Source organism: Tursiops truncatus, chromosome 10 (assembly GCF_011762595.2).
Source record: "Tursiops truncatus isolate mTurTru1 chromosome 10, mTurTru1.mat.Y, whole genome shotgun sequence".
Taxonomy (NCBI): domain Eukaryota; kingdom Metazoa; phylum Chordata; class Mammalia; order Artiodactyla; family Delphinidae; genus Tursiops; species Tursiops truncatus.
In genome coordinates this window covers 57,870,801-57,892,728 of record NC_047043.1, presented here as the reverse complement: position 1 = coordinate 57,892,728, position 21,928 = coordinate 57,870,801, and the positions used below count along the sequence as shown (strand labels likewise).

The window sequence follows — 21,928 nt, the reverse complement described above, 5'->3', positions numbered from 1 at the left end:
TCCTTTGGTGACATGAAAACCTTTTAGTTAGAACAGTGGGGTGTGGAAAGAAAGCAAACAGAAGGAAAGGGGCAGTGACCGTAATTACGTTTCTGCGCTGTCCACGCCCTGCTCCATAGACCATCCTGGTGCCAACTAGGAACATGAAGGTTCCCCTCTTTGCCTGCCTGACCCCAGCTTCATTCTCATGTGGGTGGGAGAAGGTGATGGTAATGGGAGGTAGCTAATAGTACAGCAATCCTCCTGCTTTGTGCTTGACAAATAAAGGAGGCCAGGAGGGGTGGGCACGGGAGGTGGTGGGGAGCTGGGGAAACGGGATAGGAAAGAGACAACAAAGGCTCTGAATAAGGCAGAACCCCTCACACTCCACCTCCCATCCACTGCCACGCCTGGACCACCACGTTTGCTCAGGCCCTCAGAACCAGTCAGGAGTGGAGATGGTCCATGAGCTCCCTGCATGGCATAACTCACATGACAGTCAAGTTTGCAGAGGTTTTCACCAATGGTCACTTTTGTAGAATAGAAAACACCTGTTTGAGAATTAGAACACCGTTCACGTGTGTTACTGACCTGAGTTCTGAGGCTCACATTATGTGAGGCCTCCTCAGTGCTGTCTGAGAGGTGGTGTTTATGGTAAGAGGCTGGGCACTGGAGCCAGCCTGGGTTTAAAGCCTGGCTCTGCAGCCTCTGGCAAGTCACTTTACCTCCCTGCGCCCGGTTTCCTCATCTGTAACGTGAGGATGGCAGGGTTATCCTGATGACTGAGTCAGTAAGTGTAGGCGTCTTAGAAGAGAGCCTGGCCCTCAGTGCTCAGTAAAGGTTGGCTATTCCATGAGTAAAGGAGGCCTGAGGCGTGGGGTAAAAAGGCACGTGTTATGCATCTTTCCGCATAACCTTTCCATTGTAATCTCACTAGATTTCCTTGCTCTGCATTTTCAGGGAATGCAAAAAACTCCGTGTACTTCTGTAGCCTCTTTAACTCCAAATAGCAACTCTCTGTAGCCTCATTTCTCTCTCGGACTCATGCATGGGGTGGGGAGAGGTGGGGCAGCCTGTTAAACAGATAGAGAATGGAGGCCCACAGGACTCTTTTCCGGGCCCAGACCTCCAGCCTCAATGAGTTCTTTCCCGGTGCGTTGTAAACATCTAGAACCCCCTTCAGAAGGATGAGGAGATCTGCCACTTCCTTGACATGGTTCTTCACTTTCCATTGTGTTGCCTTTCCCTTTAGTCCCCTTCCCAGTGTGGCCATGGCCACATTGCATCTGGGGATTTCTCATCTTCCTTCTAAGACCTGGATGCGCCACCCCAAGCTGGGTGTCGTATTGCCTTGTTTAAAATTTCTCCCCAGTGCAGTTTTGTTGCCAGGAATGTGGACATGTGAACAGTGAACACACAAACCGGGGGCCCATTTTGGACTATTATGCGTGGAGGTCCCCAGGAGTGGCAGGAGAAACCCCACTGGTGGGAGAGTGTGCATCTCCTGGCAGGCCCTGGACGCCCACGGGGAAGCTGCCCTGCCCGCCATTTATTCCTCCATATTCTCACTGAGCCCAGGTTCCTGGCTAGTTTTCAGTCCTATGGTTTGAGGAGGGAGGCAGGGTGAGTTTACAGAAAGAACTGGGCCTTTAGCACTGAACCCTGGCTATGCTGCCGCTAACTCAGTGACTCTGGAAGTTACGTAACTTCAGTGAACCTCTGTCTGTGAGGTGTGGGTAATAATACTTAACCTTGCAGGGCGATTTTGAGGCGTGAATCTAGGTGATAACATGTAAACCAAACTGCCCTGCTGGTACGCCTCCATACAGGGTAGCTTGTTAAAAAATAGTGCCGTGGCACCTGGGACTCAGGATCCCACGCACAGGTTTGTTTCATTATATGTACCTTGCATCTCTTTTCTTTTTTGCATTTAGAGTACTTTCTAGTTATATTCAATAGGTTGGGGTTACGTAGATTGCTATCGTACTTGGGACACTTAAAACCGGGAGAGACACCTAAGTGTGTACAGTTTTTTCTCTTTTAAGTGGATTTGAAATTGCCCATTTGCAAAATCCTTTCAAGACTCCTCGGCTGAGACTGCCCCATGAAGAGTTATTTCCCAGCAGTGTTTTAGAGGCAGTGCACTCACTGGGCACAGGGGAGGGTCGGGGAGTTCAGTTACATTCCTGGACCACTTCCTGACCCCACTGCCTGCTTGCCTGCCTTTCACTTCTCTTTCATCTTGACTCCTGAGCTGCTGGCCCCTGGCATCCCTGGTTCCCCTTTCTGACGTTCCCCAGGGCATCCTGGTAGTCGGGAGGGATTCTTGCCCTCCCAACAGAGGATGCCCTCGGGAAACCAACAGTGAGTGTCTGGGAGTTCATTGAGAACTGTTCTCAAAGTCTCTCTGTTGAGCGTGGAATGTTATTGGTGTGGCTAGCTTCTTCATCTGTGGAATGGGGATAGAATGCCCACGGGCGGGGCACCCACAGTACCAGGGCCATGTGAGGGGTATTAAGTGTCCTAAGGGGGAGAAGGTTTGCTCTAGCAGATGGGTTGGGCAGAATCCCGGCACAGAGTAACATGCTAAAGGTTCTGAGATGTAGTGCCTCAGTAAATACACTTCTTAACCGAAGTTTCCTAAGCAGACTTGGTCTTGGAACACCTCTCTTTGGGAGCACCGGGTTTACCTTCCAGGTCCTCAAGGACGCACTCCGGTGTTATTACAGACCTTGTTTGGTGTCATCCGAGTCCCAGGCTCTGGTGTCAGCCAGGAGATGGGCTCCTCTGCTTCAGACCTCTGTGTGGACTTATGTGTTCTTAAATCACGTCTCTTTAAGCCAGTTCCCACTCCCCAAAGCCTGCAGCCTGTCAGGCTTATTGGCGGAATACAGAAAACCTAGGTAAAGGAGGTAACGGCCGTGCCCACCACTTCTCTGTGTGCTCCTTTAATTTCTTTTTGCTTTCTCTTGTTGTGGGTCCTAGAGTTGGTTTGACATCGTCTTATTCTGCCTCTGCTCTGTCTTCCCTGTTCCCAGCTGTGTGTACTTGGTATAGAATCCATACACATTCCCCCCTCCCACCCCTCTTCTGTGCTTGCCTCGCTTATCTTTTCCTCTTCTATTCCTAAAGTGATTCTGTGTTGGATTTGGGGGTTGACATCAGTTGATTAAAATAAAGAGTTTGTCACCAAACATCCTTGTCACATAGTATGGCGTTCATTTTACTTTGTAAAAAAATTGATTTTCCTCCTTAATTGGTGCCCCTTCCGGGCATGGAAGGGGATTAGCACCTGCTGCACAGCAGGAGGGGCAAGGGAAGCTCAATGGGTGTCCCTACCAGAGTCCACCTGTGGCACCCAGGGCCCCCTGGGGCTCACGCTCCGCACTGGAGGGTGGTGAACAGCCATCCGCTTAGACCCCCGTCCTAACCCTCTCTTCTCCCTGTCGCCCCCTCTGCCCTTTCTCCTGCAAGGTTCTGCCACCCTTCACCACTGGCAGCAGTTGGCCCAGCCTCACCTCGGGGGCATCCTGGACCCCCGGCCTGGTGTGGTCACCAAGGGCTTCCGGACGCTGGACGTTGACCTGGACGAAGTGTACTGCCTTAACGACTTCGAAGAAGATGACACAGGTGACCACATTTCCCTCCCGGGCCTAGCTACCTCCACGCCAGTTCAGCACCCAGAGACCTCAGGTGAGAGGTCCCGAGCACGCGTGACTGTCTCAGGCAGCAGAAGTTACCCGAGCCGGCCTCAGGCTTTCCCAGAGGAGATGCAGGAGCCGCCAGCGGCCGAGGAGGAGGAGGGGTCTGGTGAGGGCATCGCGATCACTCCTGTAAACCTGGCATCTCTACCGGAGGCAGAGTTCCGGGCCATTCTCACTTCTGTCCCAAGCGCCATCCGTAGTGGCTCTCTGTCTGTAGCTTCTGCTCGTCTGTGTGGGTGATGATGAAAGCGTTCCCGCTGTGCGGTTCCATTTTTTAATAGAGTCTGATGCCTCCTTTTGTAACAGATGGGTGCGGCTCCCTGCCCACCTTGGAGGTGCATGGCCCGGTGGGCTCTTAAAGGGGAGCAGGAAAGGCTGCTAAAAAGAAGTGGATTATTGCCCCCTACCCGCCCCGAGCATCAGCTCCCCCTTCCTGTTCTGGCTCTCCCCCCATGTCTAAAAGGCAGCTTCTCGGGTCCCCTGGTGACTTCCAAACTGATCTGAGCTGAGTTGGGCAGTTTTAGGGGCAATTATGAGTGCTGGATCGTTCAGAAGGTGAATGAAAGGATCTGTTACCTACACGATGCGTTAAAATTGGAAGAAGCCCAGAAAGTGTTCAGGATTTCAGAGATCACTTCATAGATCAGCCTGTTCCCTTTCCTAACTGCAGTGAAGGCGTATGTGTTTTCTTTCCAGCTTATACATGTGTTCAAAGTAGATTTTTTTTTTTTTTTTTTTTGTGGTACGGGGCCCTCTCACTGTCGTGGCCTCTCCCATTGCGGAGCACAGACTCCGGACGCGCAGGCTCAGCAGCCATGGCTCGTGGGCCCAGCCTCTCCGCGGCATGTGGGATCTTCCCGGACCGGGGCACGAACCCGTGTCCCCTGCATCGGCAGGTGGACTCTCAACCACTGCGCCACCAGGGAAGCCCCAAAGCAGATTTTTTTTTAAGTGTTTTAGCAATACTCCTTAATCCAGCAAACCCTGAGAGGATGTCAGTAAGCTTTTTTAGAGAGAGAACTCTAGATGGATCTGGAAAGAGCACTGGCTGATCTCTGTGCCCACCTCCCTCCACCCCAATATTAAAGATATGACCATGAGGTTGCAGAATGACACATCCTAGGCCTCACTGGGATGAAAAGCTTTGTGCCCAGGGCCCTGGCATCACAGGGTCACGTGGTTTACTATTTACCCCAGACTTCCTGGACCCCCTGGCTGCTTGAGCTGAGGGGAGAGACCCAGAAAAAGATGAATTAACCCAATGTCGTCATCCGCATGACATTCCCAAGCCACCAGATTTGAGGAGAGGCCGTTCATCTTTGTGACTGATAATTTTCGTTCCTGAGAGGTGCAACACCCCCCATAGAGTACAGGGCAGGAGAGAGCTGAGGTTCATGGTGGTGTCTCCCATCCCCTGGCTAAGTTCACACACCTCTGGCCAAGGAACTTTTCTCTTTTCTTTGACATAAACTTTAGACGTATCATCAAGTAAAAAGGATTATTTAGCACCTGGGTTTGTTTATGTCTTATTTTAATTTTTAGCCACTGAGTTACCAGATTAAGCTTGCAAGGGAATGAAAATGCACATTATCTAGGGTCTTCTCACTTAAGAAAAGGAACCCTTTTCCCTCCGGTACTGTTACCTCCCTGTGTCATTGGCACTGGTGCCCCTCTGGAAGGCAGACCGTGGTACAGGAGACACTGTGTCTGCTAATTTTGTGGCTGAAGGGGCAGGCATCGTGTTGAGTGTGGTGACCCCTCCCTGCAGCCTTGCAGGTGGATTAGAAGGTGAATCCTGTAAATTTAAAGAAGCACCATTCGGTTTCTCTTGGAGAAGTTGTAGAGAAGGACTAAAGCTTATCAATTCAGCTAAGAATATCTCTCTGAGGACAGAGGGAGCAAGGGGACCAGTTATGAGGAGCTAAGTCCTAACCACTTTCCTTACCACACACAAAGGCGTATCCATTGCTTCTTCCCACCTTCCTCAAACCTGCAGCAAATCCATCCCAGCAACTTGGAGGAGAGGCACACAGATGTACAGTGGAAACTACAGAGGAGTCACAATGGTAGTGTGCAACCAGAAAGAATTATATAGATCGCTGAAGGTAATTTAGGGAAGGTCTGATCATCTCGGCAAAGGTTCTTTCGAGCTTATTTTCTGGGTAAGACTTGATAAAAGCTCAGTGCAGGAGGGAAAGACACGGACAATGATCTGGCTCTTTTTTCCCTGTGGGGAATGACAGAACCACTTTGATTCTAGGAATGTAAGAAGCACGTCACTCTACATACATCATCCCAGGGACCCTGAGTGGCATTACGCACACAATCTTGGAGTCACAGGCAGACAGATAAGTTTCATTGGGAAAGCCTGGGGCTTCCTCTGTCTTGGAATTTGTACCGCCTGCTGGCCTGGTTCCTGCCTTGGTCTGCCCTTTCCTGTTGCCAAACAGCACAGTTCCAGGAGCTGCCATCTGCCTGGCAAGACTTAGTAGGGAGAACCTTTGAAGACAGAAGGTGATTAACCTTTCTTTTTTAACAACTGGTATTATGGGAGGAAATTGGGAAAACTTGTATATTAGGCACTTTTGTCTAGAGCCTGCTCTCATGGAGAAAACATTTTGAGTACTGAAAAATATTTATTAATATATTTTAATGTATTATTGTGTCATTATTTGATTTTTATAATCCCATGTCTTTAAAGAGGATAAATCCTTGTTATATTTGTAAATAATTTAGATGATTAAAATGGACTATGTAAAACAATTTTTAGATTACAGTTTTACTTTATTTCAGTCATATATTTTATGTTTTAAGTCGTATAGAAAGTGCACTTTTATCAGAAATAGACATAATCTCGTACTGCCAGTGTTCTGAATGTTAGGTATTTATGTGTAGAGAAGAGGCTGCGTGTGGTAAAGGATTAAGGTCCGAGTTTAAAGTCACACCGTTAGGTCAGCAGATGGTTGGATGGACAGTCCAGGTGAATTATCGTGGATGCCTTGATTCTTAAAGGAGAGACAGAGGCATAGAAGAAAGCAAAGGTCAGTTTACTTAATGCTTATACACATGGAGACCATTTCCAGTGGGAGAAATATCCTAAAACAGGCTCCGATAAATCATGGCAGCCTATCTGGCAGTGGTGCCGCAGTGGAGCTGTGTGTCATTTTTGAGGCTGAGCGTTGAAGGCAAAAATCACATTTGGTCAAAAGTGCCCTTGAAAATCCCTGAAGCTGCAGCGCTTGGGCCCCCAGAAGCAAAAGCCAGGAACTAGCTTCTTTTGTAGCTTGCTTATTTGATACGCAGGTCCAGGCTCTGTTCAGGAGAGGTTACGTGAAGAGAAGGGAACAGCTGGTGGATGAAAGGAGGCAGACAGAAAGCTCGAGGAACTGAGTATCACTCCAGCCTCCTCTGGGGCAGGGGCTGGTGTGAGCAAAGCCCCGGGTGGGCATCCTGTCGCACTGTCAGTCCCACTGCAGAAGCAGGACCCAAAGGGGCTTGTGAGGGAACGTTGGCCGTGAGGGCCTGATGAAGGTAGAAGGGAAAGTCTGATACATTCGATTCACAGACCCTCTGGGAAGGTTCCTTCTTATCTCCACCCAGGGAGTTGACAAAGAGATCCCACTCTAATGAGAAGACTTTTCAACCCCACCCTGCTGTGTAGCAGTGACAGGAGTTTGGTTATTACGGACAAAGCTGGGGTCTGCTCTCACCCTCCTGTGTTAGGAGATGCTGAGGAAGCCCTGTGCTCTTGCATCAAAATGTATAGTAAACCAGAACCAGGCCAGTGCAGCCCAAAGTGAGAAATGAATGAAGAATCACATAATTGACTCGTCCCAAACAGCACGGAGTCAACCCTGCTTAACATTTCCAGCACAAGCCCGCTTGCTGGAGTCGCTTTTTCTATGGAACCTCACCTCTGAAAACCATACGAGGGCACTGCCGTGCTCCAAGGGGCACCCACTTGGATTGTTGAGTGGGCGTTTGTTTGCACAATACCTCTTCTGAAGCGGAGGGCCCTTGAGGTAGCACGTGGGCGCGGGTTGAGGTTCCGGTGAGTTGGCCAGTTGCGCCGCCTATTGACGCACGGGAGAAGTACGCTCTTGAACAGGCTCTGGTAGCACTAGCTGGATGATGGACTTGCGGCCGCTTAGCCAGGCCCGCTCCCCGCACCTGTTGGTGTTTGCCACAGGACGGACATGAAGGCAGAGGGCGCAGGGTCCAGCTTTGTTGGCATCCGAAGAATCCAAAGAGACTCTTGCGTTTGCCCTTTTGATATTTTAACGGCGTTCTAAAAAGTGATTTGGGGACCTTCCTGGTGGTCCAGTGGTAAAGAATCCACCCTGCAATGGAGGGGACATGGGTTCGATCCCTGGTCAGGGAACTAAGATCCCACATGCCGCGGGGCAACTAAGCTGGCGTGCCACAACTACTGAGTTCACGCGCCTCAGCTAGAGCCTGCGTGCCGCAAACTACAGAGCCCATGTGCTCTGGAACCGGCGGGCCACAGCTACAGAGCCCATGCACCCTGGAGCCTGCACGCCACAACTAAAGAAGAGAAAACCTACATGCCACAACTAGAGAGAAGCCCGGGCACCACAATTAAGATGCTGCATGCCTCAACAATGATCCTGCGTGCTGCAACTAAGACCTGCCGCAGGCAAAAATATATCTTTTTTTTTTTTAAGTCATTTTATCTCCTGAAGATACCCCAAGGGCCACCTGAGGGAATTTCTGGTCCTCTCTTTGCCATTCCGTGAGATTGTTCCTCTGTTAAGTCGCTTTTTAGATGAAACAGAGTAGACAGCTTGGTGTAGGGGGACAAGTAGACTTCTTATTTTTAAAAATTTTGCAGGAAACACAAGTTGTACAGAAACCAGGAAGAGATCTTGTGATGTGGTTCACAATCTCTGTGCTAGAAACCTCCCCAGTGCCTATGGGCTGGATGTCTGCATCGGGGACTCAGGGGTCCCTAGAGCTGCAGGACCAGACAGGGGCTGTATAAAAGAAATGCTTAAGAAGCAGAGAAAAAGAGTCACAGGCCCATGTTAAGCCTGGAACTAAGGGCTTAAAAATGTCATCTTGTAATACTGTGTAGTTTAATATCACTTTTATTTTTTTATTTATTTATTTTTTTTGCGGTATGTAGGCCTCTCACTGTTGTGGCCTCTCCCGTTGCGGAGCAAAGGCACCAGACGCGCGGGCCCAGCGGCCATGGCTCACGGGCCCAGCAGCTCCGCGACATGGGGTATCCTCCCAGACCGGGGCACGAACCCGTGTCCCCTGCATCGGCAGGCGGACTCTCAACCACTGCGCCACCAGGGAAGCCCTCACTTTTATTTTTAAAAAAAGAAAAGAAGCTGTACTGCTGTATCTGAAACTGCCCTTGATTCCCTACCCCCCCAGAGAAAAACACTTGTTAAAGCCACATTAATCCGAAACAGCATTTATGTAAATGATGAAGCACACGGCAAACAAAGGTTTTATGGAGTTTTTCCCACATGGACTCATCATAGAACTTTTTTTTCCAGAAAAATTCACATGCAGAGTTATATAAAGAAGTGATAGAAAAAGTCTTTAGAGCATTTTTCTCTGCCCTGAGAGTTTAGTTTTTTAGGAAGAATTCTAAAACATTGCTTTAAAAAAAAAAAAAGGGCATGTAGCTGACAGGCAAAGATACGCGTCCCACCTCCACTGTGGTTACTCCTTGAGCAAAAACGACAAAGTCATTAGAAGCTGGTAAAAAGATGAAAAAAAAAAAGTGCTGATGTTTGCAGGGCTTTCAAGCCATGCCTTTAAGCTGGATGGACAATGCTTTTACTTTCAATAGGTTTGTTTTTTCTTGGACAGAAAAGGTCGGCCGGTGGATGCCACTGTTGCTGTGGTGGCAGCCACTAGAATTAAAGGAGGTGGGGGGAGTGTGTGTGTGTGTGTGTGTGTGTGTTTGTTGGTGAATGAGTTTATAGAAATGGCAGAGCAGATCCAAGTCGTGTGATGGTAGCTTCACGCGACATGTTCAAATGAAGAAAAGGGGGAAAAGGTCAAGGCATTTTGTTTATTTTACACAAGTTGGCCACTTCCCATGAAGAGAGGGAAAAGAATCTGGAAGGCTCTCAGTATGTCACAAAGATAAAACCCCTTTTTCCAAGATTTTGGGATGGGTTTGTCATTTTAAAGAAAATATTTTAATAAGTTACTTCTGTAAGCCAAAAAATAGCTTGGATGTGTAGCATGGCCAGCATTCCTCTGTCCTCAGAGATCCCCTTGGAAGCCGTGTGTGTGTGTGTGTGTGTGTGTGTGTGTGTGTGTGTGTAGGTCCCAGCTCCCCATAGAGTTCAGTAGGTGCAGCTGCGTCCTGACAGCTGTGTGGGTTCCCGGGAGGGTTCTTTTAAGGACGATGCTACGATGGCCTTTAGAGAGAGAAGTTTCTGGTCTCCCCGGCACATTCCCAGCCTGGCCTTCCCTGTGGGTGGGGGAAGGAAAGCATCGTTCCAATTGACCGACATGTATGAGCTCGTGTGAACAGATCTCATCACGTGGACGGCCAGGCTGCAAAGCCCGGTCACCCTGCAGGTCCCTGCCGGTATACCCAACCTTATCCGTGTTTCTTTCCTCTTCTCACCATTGGATCCCTGGGCTGTGAGGAGAGCACTGGGCTTTCCTGCCCATCTTCCCTGGAGACCCGAGCCTTCCCCCAAGCAGCAGTCAACCTGGTCTGGGTAGCGCACTTGCAGATAATCCCCAGCGTGGGCTTCAGGGCATCCAAGAAGGAAGCCCCAACTCACTGGAGGCTCAGGGCTGGGCCAGGGCTCCCTCACGACTGGCTGCGGCAGCAAGGTCCCAAGCACCCAATGTTCCAGTCCGTACCAGGCACCATGTGCCCCCAGAGGAGCACAGCCAGTCAGAGCCATTTACCAAGTGCACCTGCTCTGGGCAGAAAGCACACCGGGGTCGGTCAGAGTGCAGGTGGGCAGGGGCACTGTCCTCCTTATACAGCCCTCCGAGACCCCACCTCGGCTGCAGGGTGTGTGCTTGCGTGGCACATTTTAAAGAACAAAAAATCTACACGGTAGCTACCTGTAGGCAGTTCACCAACGTAGACGGTCTTGAATAATCAAGGATTAATTAAGTTTAAAGGTTCTCTTTGACAGATGAGAATTTTGTACCAGTTTCAGAACCCACGGCGGGAGGAACAAAGAAAAATAATAAAGGTTAGGGTCTTTTGAGGGGGTGAAATGCAAGTTCATTCCTAAATAAAATACTTGATGAAAGTACTTGTCAGTGTTAATACTTTTGGCTCACAGCACTGCAGTCCTCCAGTCAGACCGAGAAAAGGAATGAGGATTTAAGTAGGAAGTCAGAACATTAAATCCAAAACCCCTGTCCTTGGAGGCCCCAGGCGAGCAGCATGCGGTCAACCCACAGCACCTAAGGCAGGGCTTTGGGGTGCAGTGGTGACTGCAGTAGTGAGCGCTCCCACTGAGCCCCTGCTCCCTGCCTAGAGGACTCTGTCAGTGCCTCTTGCTTTGGGAATTTGCTCTCTCCTGTTCACAGAACTGTAGGAATCAGCCCCCAGCAGCTCAAGGAGCCTCGGGTGACTCACTGTCTCTGTGTTGTGTCCCAAGGAAGGGAGATGCTGCAGCGGCCCGGTGGGCAGTGGTGACTCGGAGAGCTGGCCGGTCCAGGCGTCCCAGTGGTATTGCGGAGGGGCCGAACCTCTGGCTTTGGCACTTTTGATCCTTGTTGTTGATTTTCCTTGGTCTTCTAAAGCTGTCCATCGCTTCTGGGGAATGATGACCTCTGAATTTTAGCAGCCTTTTCCTATTCCCAAAACCCATTTGCAATAAGATGGGTTTTGCTTCTGCTGATGCAACTGTCTCTCTAAAATGTCCATCTCACACTAACTGTTGCGATTGAAGATCCGATATGTAATGGGGTGGAGAAAGTGAACATGTGTGACCTTTTGATTTGATATTCTGGCCATGTATTTATTTAAATGGGGTACACTTCTAAGTTTAAATCAAGCCTTGCTTTTGTTTGATTTTTTAAAAAAATGTTCTCTCTCTTTCAACTGTTCTGTCTTAATTACTTCTACTTACTGCACTTTTCTTTCCTCCCTCCCAAATAACCCCTCACGCCTGTTATTCGGAATGCTTTTCTCAGGTTTTTTGTTGCTTTTGCTTCTAGACCTTATTGCAATCAGAGAATCGTGATTGGTTGGTTGCCTTTTCTTCATAGCTTCTAACATTTTTGTTTTGCTTGCAGTCATTTCTCAATTATCTGAGTTCCTAAACCATTACTTTTTTGCTTGAGAAACAAAGATGCATAAAGGCTATTTTTACGTGTGTTTTCCACCCCCCTCCTGCTTTGCCTGGAGCTCCCAGTGACTGAGAGTTTGCTCTTGTGGCCGTGGTGCTGGCTGCCATGCCAGGGGCCACGGGAGCCTTCCTTGACAAAAAGACATGGATTGGACCACAATAATCAGGGGAAACCAGCCTTGCGTAGCTCCTGAGTCACTGCCACCATTTTTGTGCCTTGGCTGTGTCCTGCCTGCCTTCAATTTGCGTGTCTCCAACATGTTTTTGTTTGTTTGTTTCATCTGGGTTCTAGTTTTTTCTTTTCTTTTTGTTTTAAGATACAATCACCCGTGTGTGGATCTGTAGGTTCGGGGCACCGATCTCTTCTGGTTTGTTTTCCTTTTCCTTTTTGTCAAATCCAAGAGAAAACTTTCCATAAAGAGCTAGAAGATTCTAGTTCCAGCCTTTCGAATCTTCAGCGTGCTCATGGCCTCCGATATCCTAATCCGTTGTCTCCCAAGGAGGTCTCTGGGGGCTGAGAGGCTGCAGGGGTGGAGTGGGTGGGGAGGGGGGGTCGACCCAGACCTCACCTTGCATGCTATTGGGAGCAGCATCATTTTTCCTTTTTTTCTCTCTTCTTTTTTTACATTTGAGTTATGAATGAGGATGACCTCTACAATCATGATGTCTCCTGTAGACTCTGTTCCTCCTTATCCCCTGCCGGCTTTCTGGTGCATGGTCCTAACGCTTCTGTGATTTACTTCGCTCCAGATCTTAGTCTTTCAGCTGCCTTAACAACTCTTTGGAGCTTTCAGAGGAAATAAGTTGAGGACGACTTGTTCTGTCTCATTTTCATCAGAAACCAGACATCCTTAGAGATGGCAAGAAAGCAGCCCAGGGGGACTGGTGCTGCTTTGCACCGCTGTGTGTCAGCCCAGCCCAGGTCCTGGGACTTCAGCCCCACGGAGAACCCAGGCCCTGGGACTCCTGCCACGTTGTTGCTGAGGCAGCTGAGGCCCCATCTCCCTCCCTGTCGACCACAGTTAGACAGTAGTGGAGCCAGCTTCCTCAAGCCCCTTTTTGTGTAAACAGAAAAGGGAGCCCGTGAGCCTTGCCCTGTTCCCAGGCGCGAGTGCCCCTCCCTGCCCTGCACCTCTCCCCTCCGCTTGGCAGAGTTTGGCACCTACTTGCCAATGAAAAGAAAAGTAAAGCAACAAAAGAAGGAAGCCGATTTGGACCTCTGAGGAGGGAACCCAAATTTACCCCCAAGGGCCCATTAGCCCTTCAAACTGGATCCACTACTGGCCAAAGAACGCTGATGGGAAACCCTGTCTGGACTGGGTTGGAAGCTGGAATTCGATGCTCTGCACACCAGTGCTCAAAAGTGTGGTTATTTTTGAGGGACCACCTTTGATCCAGAACATTTGCGTTTCACCTTCCTCGCCCAGATCCAGTTCACAAGGTAGCCCATCGCTTCTTGCATCTGTCCAGGGTCATGCGGGATTTTGACTTTTCTCATGGGTGTACTTGGATGCAAGGACTATATTTTGTTCCTCCCTTCCCCCCCCTCCCCGATTTAGCCCACCACCCTGGGAAGTGCATGTCACAGACAAACTCCACCTTCACCTTCACCACCTGTCGCATCCTGCACCCTTCAGACGAGCTCACGCGGGTCACACCAAGGTAAGGGACCCGGCCGGGGGGTGGGCAGGGTGGGGTGAGGTTGAGACACTCCCTGTGAGACTTAACGTTGAGGAAAGCCAAAGTAGAGAGGCTCCTTCAAATCTACCCCTAGCCAGTGGAAGCATCTCCCAAGCACTGCAGTCGCCTGTTCTGAGTCCCATCTTTTTGTCTTTCTTTCTTTCTTTTTGAATCAAGACCCCTATTGATTCAGATCCAGCACAGATAGAGAGACCTGGACCCACTTTTAGTTGCTCTTTTATTGGCCGTGGAAGATTCTTACGTCCCTTCTCAACCAGCTGAAGTTTAGGGCACTACCACAGCCCCTAAGGCCAAGTTGTTGGCTTTTTGCCCCGAAGTTTGTCAGTAGAACGTGTTCTTTCACGGAATGGAGTTACTGAGCCCTGTGGTAGCACTTATGCCTCTGGCGATGGCCCCGGGGGCCATGCATCACAGCCACCCTGTAATGACCGAAATGATAAAACTTGAATGGAACCACATGCCCAGCGTGGTCCATTTCCCTTGGGCACCTCCGAGAAGTGATAAGAGTTGGTACCATAGGACGAGAGGACTTGTATGGCCTGGGCGGCGGGGGGGGGGGGCAGTCTGCTGGCTGGATTTCAGAGCTTCCAGTAAAAGGGAAAATGGTCTCCGCCAACGTGGTAGCGTGACCCCATCAGCTGATTTCTCTGTGGTACGAGGTGGCAGGGTGAGTGGAAGGTAACTTACGGGAGAGAGGCGAGCAGGGCCAGCTCGGAGGGAGCAGCTGCCCCAAGGAGCACCTTCAATGATGAATAATTCTCCGCAGGTCATGTGAGGAGGACGACGAAGCAGCCCCAGGCCCCGTTGAGCTGAGAGCAGATGTAGGGCAGAGAGTGAGCCCGCGGGCGAGGCAGGGGGTGAGAACACCACCAGCAGGGCCCCGTGAAGGAGCTGTGTGCACGCCTGGCCGCCACTAACCCACGATGTAGGCGTGGATGTGTCTCTGATTGTGCCTGGCTAACTCGGCCTTGACAACGGATACCCCTAACCTGTCTAAATGCCCCAGTCACTCCGAGTGCCAGCACTAATACAGGTCTAACCGAGGTTCTCACCGGAAGGGGACCTCGAAATTTTAGCTTGTCTCTCCGTCTCCCTTCCTGCCTCTGGAGAACCCGGCTTCCCTATCCCTCAGCTTTATGTTTGAAGAGATCGTGTTTAAAACCACTGGACAGAGCTTCGCCCTGGGAGAGGCTGGCATCCTGGTGCCCTTCTGACTGTAGCCGTAGGACTCGGCACCACACTCCTGCCTTCTTCTCTAAGTCCTTCCGGCCTCGTCAGGGATGAAAAAGCCTGAGAAGTCAGTAGTAAGAAAAGGCTTTTTACCTGAGTTTGAAAGAATGGCAGCTTGAAACAAAATAGAGAATCTCCCTAGGAATGGCTCTGTGAACAAGATTTTAAGTCCAGATTTTTGGGGGGCCCTCTATTGCTTGTAGATCAATTTTGTAGAATTCCACCTGTGCCTTTTTTTTTTTTTTTTTTTTTGCGGCACGCGGGCCTCTCACTGTTGTGGCCTCTCCCGTTGTGGAGCACAGGCTCCAGATGCGCAGACTCAGCGGCCATGGCTCACAGGCCCAGCCGCCCCACGGCATGTGGGATCTTCCCGGACCGGGGCACGAACCCGCGTCCCCTGCATCGGCAGGCGGACTCTCAACCACTGCGCCAACAGGGAAGCCCCACCTGTGCCTTTTGAAGAATCCACCTTTTAACCTTAGGAATCTGCTGTGGTTTCTAATCCCATGTTCCTCTGAGTACTCCCGACCCACCAGCATCCCCAGTCCCGAGCTTGTGTGAGACAGGCCTGTTCTGGGTTCCTCACCCTGTGCAGACTGGCCAGTGGTGAGGTCACCTGAGTGTGCAGTCAAGTGATGCCTCCGCTTGTACTTGCCCTTGACCTGTCCCTCCTGCAGGAGGGGGCCCTGCTCCACTCATTCCAAGGACCTGCTCCAGAGCCCATCCCCTTCCTCCCCTTTCCCTAAGTTGGTGCTTTGTCCAAGGTATGTGGCCTGTCCCCTGTCAGGCTGGGGAGAGAGGGCTCTATCCCCCGGCTCCCACGGACCACCCAGCTGCCTGTTCCCGGGGGCACCTGCAGCCCCTGCTGCGTCCTTAGGCAGGTGCCAGGGCAGATCTCATGAGACCGTCAGGAGGGATGTGTTTTCTGTGCCGCTCAGTTGCTCATCCAGCAGCAGCTCAGGGCCTCTGTGCCTGGGTGGCCTCACTCCATCCCTGAAGCAGTTGTTAAAAGTGGATCTCTCCTGGTTTTCAGGCAGACAGCAGTGCATTCCCCGCTGCTGCCCCTCTGTTACACCTTCTGCCCTAACTCCCTCACTGCTGGATACCAGCTTTTGGAACATAGTGGGTCCTCAGTCAGCATGACATGAGTAGACGAATCTTTCCACTTTTCCTTTAGTAACCAGGTTTCATACACCCAGTGGGCCTTTTTCTAGGTGGTTCCATAGATGAAGATCTGATAATACGTGACGTGGCTCGCTCTGTCCCAATAACTCCACTCATCAAGGTGGACTTGGGCACCCACGGGAGAAGGACTAGAGGTCCTAGGGTCCTCCACCGAGATGTCCCACCTGCTTCGGCCATTCCCAGGATAAACTCCCATATCCCGTAGCCCTGGTTAACGTCTTGCCTCAGGGAAGCGGCTACTGGGAAGGAGGGCAGGAATCTGAGTAAATTTGGTAGGGACAGAAAGCCTCTCTGCTGAAGACCTTTCTCCCCTTATCTTTGGGGTCACTCAGACTTGTGTTTAAATCCAGGGTCTTCCACTGAGTAGCTGAGTGTGACGTTGAGTAAGTCACCTAAGCTGAGCCTCAGTTCCCTCACCTGCAAAGGGGGCAGTTGTACCCACCCTCTAGGGCTGAAAGAGGGAAATCACATGCAGCTTCCTTAACTTAAACCACGTCCCCACTTCGGGGAATCCATGGCCCCTTTGGTGAGAGGAAAAGCAGATATGGAAAGAGGCACCTGGGGAGCCTGGGCTGGGGGAGTCCCCTTAGCATGTCCTAGGCCTGCGCTGCACCCCTGCAGGCGGCTGGCCACGGACTGCTTCCTTGGTGCTCACGGGCGTTTTCTGACCAATGACCTGTCTTTTCTTATCAGCCTTAACTCGGCCCCGACTCCAGCTTGTGGCAGCAGCAGCCACTTGAAGTCCACGCCGGTGGCCACGCCGTGCACTCCGCGGAGACTGAGCCTGGCCGAATCCTTCACTAACGTCCGTGAGTCCACAACCACCATGAGCACATCCCTGGGGCTGGTGTGGCTGCTGAAGGAGCGGGGCATTTCCGCGGCTGTCTACGACCCCCAGAGCTGGGACAGGGCCGGCCGGGGCTCTCTCCTGCACTCCTACACCCCCAGGATGGCCGTGATCCCCTCCACCCCGCCCAACTCGCCTATGCAGTCGCCCATGTCTTCCCCGCCCTCCTTCGAGTTCAAGTGCACGAGCCCTCCCTACGACAACTTCCTGGCTTCCAAGCCAGCCAGCTCCATCCTGAGGGAGGTGAGGGAGAAGAAGGCTGTCCGGAGCAGCGAAAGCCAGACCGATGTGTCTGTCTCCAACCTTAACCTCGTGGACAAAGTTAGGAGGTTTGGTGTGGCCAAAGTGGTGAACTCAGGGCGAGCCCACGTCCCCACCTTGACTGAGGACCAGGGACCTCTCCTCTGTGGGCCCCCGGGCCCCACGCAGGCCCTTGTCCCCGGAGGCCTGGTACCTGAGGGCCTGCCCCTTGGATGCCCCACTGTCACCAGTGCCATCGGCGGGCTCCAGCTCAACAGTGGCATCCGACGGAACCGCAGCTTCCCCACCATGGTGGGGTCCAGCATGCAGATGAAAGCCCCCGTGACGCTCACCTCGGGCATCTTGATGGGTGCTAAACTCCCCAAACAAACTAGCTTACGGTGAGGCTGGGAGAAGGCCCTTCCCCTAGAGGAAACCAGTCTTGCTCTCCCCTCCCTCCCCTCCCCCTTCACTGCGCACGCTTCCTCTGCTCTCCTCTGCCCATCCCCTCCTGAGCTAGACAAATCAACCTCGTGCCTAATGGGGGCAGAGTGGAGACTCTGTATAATGTGTACATAGGACTTGGAGACCTGTATCTGCCCCGCCCTTCCTTCGAATCCCACGGGAAGCACCCCAGCACCGACATCGCTCTCTTGAGGACTTGGCCCGTGCTGGCCGGGGGCAGGGGCAGCCCGGTGTCTTTCCTCCTTCTTTCCTTTGAGAAGCGTTGAAACCCCCACGTGCATTCTTATCCCATGGATAGGAAACCAGTGAAGTGGCTGGCTGCCGGAGCCACACATCCTGAGCTGTCACGTAGCACAGTGGCTGTGCCGCCTGGTGTCACTGGGCACCTCGTCTCACCCTCCCTGTAAGAGCGTAAGGGGCCTCCGTCCGCTGCCACGTGCAGCTGCTGTAGCTTTCACGATGGGAGAGCTGTTCTTTCTTTCTTGGGTCCCAGCTTCTTCAAGACCATCACGGCTCGGCCCCAACGGACGGTCGCTTCTTTTCTTGAGCTGTGACTTTTTCTTCTCATGCCTTCAACCTGAATTCATCCCTCCGTGTTTTGTAATCCACCGTCGGGCCAGACGTCTGACCTGAAAGAGAATGTATTTACACTCCTGCTGCCCCGTTTGGCAGCCCCTGTGTGTTCTGTGTGATTTGTTTTCTTTTTCTTTTTTTTTAATATATGCAGGGAAGTAATGGTACTAGATGGGAAGTCGCAGTGAATGTTCTCTCTGTGGTTCTGTGACACCAAAATACAAGTTTCAGACACACCAAGCCGCTCATGAGATAGCAGCTTATTTCTGGGACCCAGTGTCACAACCAAATTAAGACCAAGGTGATTTTAACAATAGGATCATAAGGAGAGGGGGTTGGGGAAAGGTGGTGGATGAAATTTTGTCAACAGTAAAAGAGAAGAAATGGCCAAAGGTAACACCAGACTGGTTCACAGAGAAATGAGGCTTTGGCGGTCCTCTCGTTCTGGTCCTTGTCCTGGACCCTAGACTGGTGAGCCTGCTTTCATGTCTGTGGTCTTCTTCTGCAGCCGTTCGATGCCCTCAGAACACGTTTTGCCCTCTTGTTTCAGAACAGAGCGGTCCCCAAAAGCCCTTTGTGTCCTTGTGCCACTTTTTATCCTTAGGAAAAGGTAGAGGTGTTGTGAGAAGAACCATGAACGGACAGGGAGTCTGGTCCCATCGCCGTCACTGACTCAGTTTCAAGCTTTTATTTATTATTTGTGTGTGCTGTATTTTAAACAAACATCTTCTGTCCTCTCCAGCTCGGTCACGGTGCGCCTGCGGCTTTCCAATCCAAGCAGGTCATTTATTTATTCTGATCTGAGGACTGCACTGCATATCACGGTGCTCTGTGGCCATTTCTTCCAGACATTTATGGAAGGATAGCACCATAGGAAAATGAAATTGTCATTTGCACCCCCCATTACCCTCCTCCCGCCACCCTTGGCAAAAGACGTATCCTTCAGTTGAGTGAGTGTGACCTTACGTCCACTGAAGATACTTCGAGAAAGTCCCCAGGAGCAAGCTTTGGTCCCATGATTTCATGCTATTTATTCTCTGAACACGAGGGTGTTGGTTAATTGTGTTTTCAACGCTCCTCGCTGTGGTATGTGTGCACTCACTGCAAGGAACTTATATCTTTTTATTTGAATGTATTTTAAAGCCGTAGGTAGAATAACAAAGGAATATGAAAACCATGGATGGAACGGACCATTTTATGTATTCAGAGAGAGGGGCCACCCATCATCATAAAGGAAATACCCGTGTAAAAATCAACAATTCGGAGGTTGCAGTATTTAGTATAGTTAATAAATGATCAACATTGTGCACCCACTACCAAAAAGTGTGTTGTAATGCATCCAAAATCAACAATTAAATTTTATTTGCTAGTGAGTACCAATAAAATAAATTCAAATGATGGAAAGCACACTGCTATTCTGATTTGTATTTTGTTCTTTTCATTGAGGAGACAATCTCTATGAAAGACTTGAAGGTATGCAGCTCTTGGGGGAACTGAAACGAAAGTCATATACTTCTGTCGTAACCCACCTTTCTTTTAATGTAATACGTTCCCTTAGATAACCTTCCAATCAGAACCCGAAGCTCTTTCTCACTTTTCAGGGCTGCATACTACTCCACCACGTGCACATGCCCACTGTGAATACATACACACCCCCGTGGACCTTTAAGTTAATTCCAAATTTTTGCTCTCACAGCACTGTAACGAAAAAGCCTTGCATATGTGTAATTTTCCACATACATGAGCATATCTGTAGGATAAATTCCCAGATAGATGTTGCCAAATTGCCCTCCATAGAACTTGTTGGGACTTAAAAACCAAGCACAGTGGAGGATCACCGTATGGAGAACAAAAGGATAAAATAAAATTTTCTGCCACCTTAATATTTGGGAGCAGTGAAATCACACAAGCAAACAGTAGTGGGCGGTGGCGGCATGGATTTCAATCAGGTGCTACCATTTGGTAGTGGTGTGACCTTGGGCAAGCCACTTCTGTTTGGGTCCTCCATTTTTTTAACCTGTAAAATGGGAATAGTAATACACCTTAGGGTTGATGAGCTGAGGGAGATGTGTTTTGAACATCTATGGGACATGGTGATAAGTGATCAGTTTCTCTCATGGAGAAACTGTTAATAAGAGAGGAATGACCCCAAACATGGCATAATAAGGCCTATTTCAACAGAATTGAAATAGGCTGGTGTGAGAGATGGGGTGGCTACGTTGGGCAGTCAGGAAAGGCCTCTCCAAGGAGGTGGCATTTGAGCCAACCATGTGAGATCTGGCATACGGGCGTCTAGGCAGAGAGAGCAGCTGGTGCAAAGGCCCAAAGGTAGGAAAGCATGTGGTGTGTTTGAGGAACAGAGAGAAGGTCTGCATGGCTGTGTGCCAGTAGAGAGCATGGTTACGGCAGAGAAACCAGTGTCACCAAATGGCCCTTCTGATCCCCATGTTTCCCAGTCACTTTGCAGCGGGCAGGGCACAGGACTAGTTCTGGCCAGTGAGCTGTGAGCAGAGAAAAGTCCATGCATGATTTTCTCTGCTCTTCTCTTGCTCTGAAGCCACATGTTGAAATGATGGCATCACAAGTTGGCAGGGCCACCATTATCCTGGGTCTCTGTGTGGACCAGACTCCCTGCCCTCTAGCATTTGACATATGCTCTGAAGGAGAAACCAACTTTTGTTGTTAAGCCAGTGAGGTTTTGGGGTGCTGCATCAGAATCCCAGGGGGTAGGGTCCAGGTATGTGTTTCACCAAGCCCGGCAAGGGGTCCTGGGGCTCACTAGGCTCTGAGAACCACTGTGCTCGATCAGGCGGAGTTCGGGTGGGAGTCCTGCCGTGGGAGGAGTGGGTTCCCCTCCCCGGTGTCTCCCTATCTCGGGCTCAGGGAGGCCAGACAGCTGTAGCTGTAGCCACCTTGCTTGAAGTGGAGAGAGAGCGTGGGTGGGTTAATCTACCGGCTGGGGCGGGGAAGGCTTTGAGACAAGGTGACCCTGGATCTGGGTTTCCAGGATGGGCAGGATTTGCCAAGTGGGAAGGGCATTCCAAGGGGAGGAGGGATGGGAAAAGGAGCCTGGAATGCATGCTTCTAAGTAGAATGCTGTGTAGAACAGACAATAGAGTTAGAAAAAACACAGTTTTGCAAAACGAACTCATTTAGACAACAGTGGCTGCTAAAACTATTGGGTAAGAATTTGTTAGGTAGCAGGATATTTACATACATGGTACCTTCCCATAGAATGTTTATTAATTTTCAAAGTGCTGGGGAGGTACCTTTGCAGTGGAGAAACCTGTCGGGCAACACTTTAAACAAGTTATCAAACTGAACATTACCCAAATGGGACAAACTGGTATCAGGTACCACTCATGTGTGATGTCCTGGGAAGGACACAGCACTTCTATGCAGCTGTTCCACAAATGCAAAACCTGAATCATGAAGTTGACAAATTGACGAACCCAAATTGAGGGACATTTTATAAAACCATGTACCTGTTCCCTTGAAAAACATCAATGCCATGAAAGAAAGAGGAATTGTTCCAGAATAAAGGGACAACGAATGCAATTCATGATCCCAAATTGGAAAAGATGCTATACAAGAAAAGACTGGGATGATCGGAGAAATTTGAATATTGGGAGTATATTTTAAAATATTGTATTAATATTAAAGTTCCTGAATTCAGTCCTTGTACTCTA

At 50.3% G+C, this 21,928-nt stretch overlaps 1 protein-coding gene across 1 annotated transcript; it reads left to right on the top strand.

The window, feature by feature from the left end:
* Nucleotides 1–1,070: 1,070 nt before the first annotated feature.
* Nucleotides 1,071–19,646, top strand: TRAK1 (trafficking kinesin protein 1). Its single transcript, XM_073787807.1, has 4 exons — nucleotides 1,071–1,131; nucleotides 3,385–3,789; nucleotides 13,558–13,660; nucleotides 16,808–19,646. The coding sequence occupies exons 1-4, from the start codon at nucleotides 1,071–1,073 to the stop codon at nucleotides 17,604–17,606; spliced, it is 1,368 nt and encodes a 455-aa protein (XP_073643908.1). The 3' UTR covers nucleotides 17,607–19,646.
* The last annotated feature ends 2,282 nt before the right edge of the window (nucleotides 19,647–21,928 follow it).